The 7544-nt window shown below is 36.5% G+C and overlaps 1 protein-coding gene across 5 annotated transcripts in view; it reads right to left on the bottom strand.

Annotated features, from left to right (window-relative positions):
* Window positions 1-234: 234 nt before the first annotated feature.
* Window positions 235-7544, bottom strand: part of nfatc1 (nuclear factor of activated T cells 1) — a 251234-nt gene continuing 243924 nt past the window's right edge. For all 5 annotated transcript variants that reach the window (XM_039737220.1, XM_039737224.1, XM_039737221.1 and 2 more), the window contains one exon: window positions 235-5684. In XM_039737220.1, coding sequence (XP_039593154.1) covers window positions 5629-5684 — 56 coding nt within the window. In that variant the 3' untranslated portion in view covers window positions 235-5628. The remainder of the gene's footprint in view (window positions 5685-7544) is intronic.

Below are 7544 nucleotides of genomic sequence, written 5' to 3'. Positions count from 1 at the left end.
TAGAGTTCTGGAAGAAACACGAACTTAGGATCAGTTTTTCGCAGGGAACTTGGACAAACACAGGGTTGATTTTTCATAGACTTTTTGTAAGAAACCCAAACTTTAAAGCAACGTTTCATCGAGCTCTGGTAGAAATTCGAACTTTGAATCCATTTTTTGTAGCATTTTGGGGGGAAACCCATATATTGAAGTAATTCATTTAGGGTTCTGGGAAAAACCTGAACTTTGGATCAATTTTCAGAGAACTTGGGGAGAAACACAAGCTTTGGATCAGTTTTTGACAGAATTCTGGGAGAAACCCAGACTTGACGTATGGCTGTCCTTGACCAAAACGAGAGAGAGGGAGAAAGAGACTGGCTTGATCAAATTATGGGTCTTATTTTTTTTTTTTTTTAGACGTTTCCGCCTGTCCATGTGAACTGCTGCATACCACACAGTAAAGTCAGTTCATCACCTCATGAAAGGTTCCTTTAATGAGGTAACTTTTGTTAATAGAAAAAAAAAAAAATCTGACCGCATGCACAGAAAAAGTCAGCCCTTTATAAAAGAAACATACATGCAAAAGTTAGGCTTACAGATCTGAGAACTATCAGTACAATAAAACAATTTACATAGACAGATACGGGTCATCTGGATAACTCCTATACATACATCCCCAGGATTAGAAGCCATATTTCATTTTAGAGTTCACAGTAATGTGCAAATATTACCAATATGGCATCACAAGTAAGACATTGTGAATACAGAAAACATCATTTCTTTAAATTCCCATAAATACATTATATTTAGAAGGAAATACATTTCACCATGTGCCTTAGCATCAGAAGCCTGAAAAAAATAAAACCAAACCGACGTGACTCAGTAATAATGTAACCAGGTCTAGCACAGAACACGATCGACCGGCTAAGGCACAATAATTTATATTCATCGATATCTATATACAAATGAAACCATGCTACAAACTACTCTACACACGTAAAAATGTTAACTGTTTATTTGCATACAATATGCTGTTCACTGTATATATGAATCTAAATTTATAATATAATGCATAGGATCGACATGCCCTAAAATGATACACATCTACTATATAGAAATGCTACTTAGTATCGAATGAAGCATTTTATTCTGAACTCCATTAAACATATAAAGATCAACTGGTTTGCTAGCAAGTTAATTTTAAAAGGTCATTTAAATCGCAACTGAATTCTCACTATGAGACACTTGCATAGCTTCTTAGCCATCCTACTCGCAAACTGAAAATATTACGTCATGGTGAAGGACTGTGACTAGCAGGTGGAAGTTCTCAAGGCTTTGGTATCAACTGAGCTGCTATTGCTAGATCTTGGAGTAAGCCAAGAAAGATTGTCCGAGATTTGGATTAACTTCACAAAAGTAAGAAATAAAATGAACGAAAGTGCTATATTTACAAGCAGTTGCAATTTGGTTTCATGAAAATGTAATTCAAAATATGTGTGGTGTTGATGAAAGATTTTTTTTTTTTTGGATTGTCAGGATTTTAAAGTTTTAATGTCAAACCGCAAAAAAACTGAGTACATTTATGGGTGGAGTGGCTTTCTGGTGTTAGCGAAAAGTCGTACTCAAAGGAAGCGCCACTTTGTAAAGATTTCAAGACTTCTCCATAATACATTTATCAGTCGACTGTTCGGTTTGCCATTTACAGCGAAATAAGCGACCATTTCCTAAAATCAGTGTCGAGATCGAGCTCATATTGGAAAAAACGTTATGTAAAATTCAGCACTCAGTAGACTCGTAGACTACAGCGTTTAACTTTTTAAGGAATACTCCATCCAAAAAGGGATGCATTACTCACCTCACACTATAGGTACTGATGGCTGAGAATAAAAACTTTTAACTACATGTTTTCATCCAGAACAGAGATAACAAAATTCCAGATACAACGGGCTTCCAGATTTTTAACAATAAAGCAAGCAACATCGAAACATCCCTTAAAAAAAAATCTCGAATTACTTTGCATAATCCACATGTCGGTTACCCACTCATATGTTCACAACATCCACAACACGCATATTTTTTTGTCACCCATGAGAAGATTTTACAGAAATGGTTAATTTAGCCTGTGGTGGGCTGGCGCCCTGCCCGGGGTTTGTTTCCTGCCTTGCGCCCTGTGTTGGCTGGGATTGGCTCCAGCAGACCCCCCGTGACCCTGTAGTTAGGGTATATAGCAGGTTGGATAATGGATGGATGGATGGTGTTAGGAGTTTTCTGAGCATACAGCTGGATAACTGACATTTGGATTATGCGACACGAGTAATCTGAGATTTTTTCACAGATGTTTTGAGATCATTTTTGGTTGTTAAAATCGGGTTGAAATTTTAGCCATCTGTTCTGCCTAGAAATGAAATTGACGGGCAAGGAAAGGGTAAACATTAGTCAAAAAAGACACTCAAGTGTCAAAACTAGATAGAGTCCTGTCAGGCTGTTGTATACAGATAAGTGGGTGCCTGGTAACTTGTTTGCGAGATCTGCGAGATTCTCACACAAAACACATTAGGCCGCTTGTTGTCGTCTGCCTTATTGAACATAGACACTGTAAGAGTGCGATTCTCATTTAAAATGTTATGATACAGATGAAATAATCAGTCTAAAATATTGGTAACGTTTTACAAACTGTTATTCTATTTAAATAATTTATTATCAAAACTACTAGATTCGTATGATATTATAGATAAGTTTTCCGTAATCGATTTGTTGATGCTGTCTACAGTTCCAAAAAGTGCGAAATGTGAAATTATCGTCCTTAACATTAGAACTTCACAATAGATTTGACAAGAACAGGCCATTCGGCCCAACAAAGCTCGTCAATCCTATCAGCATAATTTCTCCAAACATTGAGTTGACTTTCGAAAATTCCTAAAGTCCAACTGTCGACCACACAACTTGTTTTTCTGTTCTCAGTAAAAAAATATACAGAAACTCTTGTATAGCATAACCATTTTGATTAAAGGCAGCTGCTGAATTAATATAATAAGGTAAAATGGCATAACAGTCTTAAAGTTTGTTATTCCAATTCAGTGAAGTCAGAGATGCAATAAAGTTGTCATGAACACTATTTTGTCCGCTTAAGATATTGTGAAGATCTGACAAATGATTAGACTGCTTAAATAATTTCATAGCAAAACTACGAGAACTGTGATATATTACAAATGAGTTTTTCGTAAATCTTGCATTGCAAAGTGCGAAAAGTGGTCTCGAGCATTAGAACATTATGAGAACAGGCCACGTGAGCCAAATAAGCTTGTCAATCCCATCGGATTAATTTCCTGAAACATCAAGATGATTTTCGGAGACTCCTAAAGTCCAGCTGTCGACCACGCGACTTGTTTATCTGTTCCATGAATCTATGGCTGTCGGTGCGAATATACACTTTCTAACGTTTGTGCAAGTTACCAAACCAGCCCGATCTCCATCGGTAAAAAAATATAAAGAAACTCTTGTGTAGTATTAGCATCTCAGTTAAACGCAGCTGCCAAATAAATATAGTGAAGACGCAACATGGCATAACAGTCTTAGAATTTGCTTTTCCCAATTAGGGATGTGAAGGAAAGGCGTTGTGACCACTACTTCATCTGCTACAGATATTGTGAAGATTTGACAAACGATTCGACTGCTTAAATAATTTAGTATCAAAAGTACGAGATTCACAAAATATTACTAACGAGTTTAACGTAAATCGATTTGTTGAAATATTTCAGATTACCATTCACGCGGTTAAATGCATCTTATGTAAAAGTCTCAGATTTGTGCTATTTCAATATGGGTCTAACTCACCTCGATGAAGTGAAGGATAAAATAAAGATGTTGTGAAGCCGATGGTTGTGAAAATATGACAAATGATCAGACTACTTCAATAATTTCATATCAAAACTATGAGATTTGTGATATATTTCAAACAAGTTTTTCATAATCGATTTGTTGATACTGTCTACAATTACAAAGTGCGAAATGTCGAAATGTGGTCCTGAACATTACACATTCTCAACAGTTTTTTACGAGAACAGGTCTTTCAGGTCAACAAAGCTCGTCAGTCCCGTCAGATTAATTTCCCTAAACACACTGAGTTGACTTTCGAACATCCCTCAAGTCCTACTTCTTACCACACAACTTATTTATGTGGTCGATGATTCTACGGCTGTCTGTGAGAATATATTTTATAATATTTTTGTAGGTAGCCTAACCAGGTTGATCTCCTGCTGTAAAAAAATAAAATATAAAGGAACACTTGTATAGTATTGCCATCTCGGTTAAAGGCTGCTGCCAAATAAATAAAATGACATAACATGGTTTATATGTATATATATATATTTTCCATTCAGAGATGAGAAGGAAATAATAAAGATGTCACGAACACTACTTCATCTTAGGATGTTGTGAAGATCTGACAAATGATCAGACTGCTTAAATAATTTAGTATCAAAAGTATGAGATTCATAAAATATTACTAACGAGTCTAACGGTTTGTTGATGATATGCACATAAATATTTCAGATCACACTTTACGCAGTTAAATGTGCTTTGTGTTAAAGTCTCAGATTTGTGCTGTTTAAACTTGGGTCTAACTCGCCTCAATGAATAAGATGGTCGTGCGTTTGTCTCGTCGTTCTGAAACGACATCTGTACAACACTTCGACAGGCACTGTGGCGGATTGAGTTCTGCACTTAAGCAGAAGTATTTGTCACGTAGCCTTCTGTAAAAATGAGTGCACTGTACGTCAATATCACGTTTTATGGAGATGATCAGTGACAACTGATCGATCGCAGGAAGCATGACAAGGAGAGCCGTAAAAAGGCACTCTAACAATAAACTCCTTTTGGCAGTGAATTGACTTTACAGTTTCTGCAGCAAAACTTCTCGCCTAAGAGAGAAGCTTCGTAAAATTTGGATGAAGGCCTGGAATACAATAACAGCAAACCTTATACCAAGAACATTTACATTTATAGTAAAAAATAAAATAAAATAAAGCACAGCACAAGCGTAAATGTCATTTATCGATTTCTTTTTTGATTTACTTGTAAACATAATTTCTTATAAAGAAAAAAAAAATGAGTGTCCTCACGTTCAATGTCTCTTACATGCATCTTGTCTTTGTTTGTACAATATAAGAAAACTTTAAGGCACGTCCACCAACTATCAGACGTTTAATCAAACTGTGCCACAGACGGGTCGGAACAGGTGCAGTCTCCTAATTGGCTGGCGTTGAAGTCCAATCTCCTTATTGGCTGTGAAGTCCAATCCTTTTTTTTTTTTCGTAAATTGATTTTTATTAAAAAAAAGCCAACAAAACAACAACAATAAAAATAATCCTATCAAGGAGTTAGTCCGTGTCTTTGTTTAAGGCCATCAGGTTCTTTGTGTACTGTTGCTGACAGAGGTAAGGCTTTTTTTCTTAAGACATTCAACAAGGCTGGAAGATCAGTTAGTCATTTAAATGAGATTACATACGATTCCTGCAGTTACACGTGTATGATTGTTTTCCTTGGTTGCATATTTCATGTGTTTTAATAAGTCACTGTGCTTTGGAGATTTCTTTTTTTTTTTATCCTTTTCCAGGATGATTTCAGCAATTCCTAGGATAGCTTGAAACTTTATGCATGGCTGTGAATGGAGGTGCTTGAAAGATCGTTCCTTATGATTTCATTTACTGTTGAGAGAGAGAAAAAAAGAAACACAACATTAATTATGAGCAGCGTAAGCCATCACAAAATATGAGATTGTGAAAAGAAAGAAACTGCTGAGTCACATCAGAAGAAACACAACATTAATTATGAGCAGCGTAACACATTACAAAGTCTGTCGTCGGGGAAATAAATCGCAGAATCACATCGAAAGAAACGTAACATTAATTATGAGCAGCGTAACCCATCAAAAAAACTTGCATTGAGTAAAGAAAGAAACAGCTGAGTCAGATTGGAAGAAGCACAACATTAATATTGAGCAACGTAAACTGTTACAAAATACGAGGATGTGAAAAGAAAGAAACTGCTGAGTCACATCAGAAGAAACACAACATTAGTTGTGAACAGTGTAACCCGTTACAAAGTCTGTCGTTGTGAAAAGAAACCGCCAAGTCACATCAGAAGAAATAGAACATTAATTATGAGCAGCATAACACGTTACAAATTCTGTCACTGTGAAAAGAAGGAAACTGCAGAGTCAGACTGTAAGAACCACAACATTAATATTGAGCAATGTAAACTGTTACAAAATATGAGGTTGTGAAAAGAAAGAAACCGCTGAGTTGCATCGAAAGACACACAACATTAATCATGAGCAGCGTAACCTGTTACAGAGTCTGTCGTCGTGGAAAGAAACCGCTGAGTTACATCAGAAGAAACACAACATTAATTATGAGCAGCATAAAACGTTACAAATTCTGTCACTGTGAAAAGAAAGAAACTGCTGAGTCAGACTGGAAGAACCACGACATTAATATTGAGCAACGTAAACTGTTACAAAATATGAGGTTGTGAAAAGAAAGAAACCGCCGAGTCACATCGAAAGACACACAACATTAATCATGAGCAGCGTAACCCGTTACAAAGTCTGTCGTTGTGAAAAGAAACTGGTGAGTCACATTGAAAGAAGCACAACATGAATTGTGAGCAGCGTAACCCGTCAAGAAGACTTGCATTGTGAAAAGAAAGAAACTGCTGAGTCACATCGAAAGAAACACAACATGAATTATGAGCAGCGTAACACGTTACAAATTCTGTCACTGTGAAAAGAAAGAAACTGCTGAGTCAGACTGGAAGAACCACAACATTAATCATGAGCAGCGTAACCCGTTACAAAGTCTGTCGTTGTGAAAAGAAAGAAACTGGTGAGTCACATTGAAAGAAGCACAACATGAATTGTGATCAGCGTAACCCGTCAAGAAGACTTGCATTGCGTAAAGAAAGAAACTGCTGAGTCACATCAGAAGAAACACAACATTATTTATGAGCAGTGTAACACGTTACAAAGTCTGTTGTCTTGGAAAGAAACCGCCGAGTAACATTGAAAGAAACGCAACATTAATTATGAGCAGCGTAACCCATCAAAAAGACTTGCATTGTGTAAAGAAAGAAACTGCTGAGTCAGATTGGAAGAAACACAACATTAATATTGAGCAACGTAAACCGTTACTAAATAAGAGATTGTGAAAAGAAAGAAACTGCCGAGTCACATCGAAAGAAACGCAACATTAATTATGAGCAGCGTAACCCGATACAAAGTGTCGTCATGAAAAGAAAGAAACTAGTGAGCCACATCAAAAGAAGCACAACATGAATTATGAGCAGCGTAACACGTTACAAATTCTGTCACTGTGAAAAGAAGGAAAATGCTGAGTCAGACTGGAAGAACCACAACATTAATATTGAGCAACGTAAACTGTTACAAAATATGAGGTTGTGGAAAGAAACTGCTGATTCACATCGAAAGAAACACAACATTAATTATGAGCAGCGTAAGCCGTTACAAAGTCAGTCGTGAAAAGAAACTGCCGAGTCAGATTGGAAGA

This window comes from Polypterus senegalus, chromosome 15 (assembly GCF_016835505.1).
Source record: "Polypterus senegalus isolate Bchr_013 chromosome 15, ASM1683550v1, whole genome shotgun sequence".
Lineage (NCBI taxonomy): Eukaryota > Metazoa > Chordata > Cladistia > Polypteriformes > Polypteridae > Polypterus > Polypterus senegalus.
The sequence above is the reverse complement of the archived record's forward strand: the minus strand, read 5'-3'. Positions and strand labels throughout refer to the sequence as shown.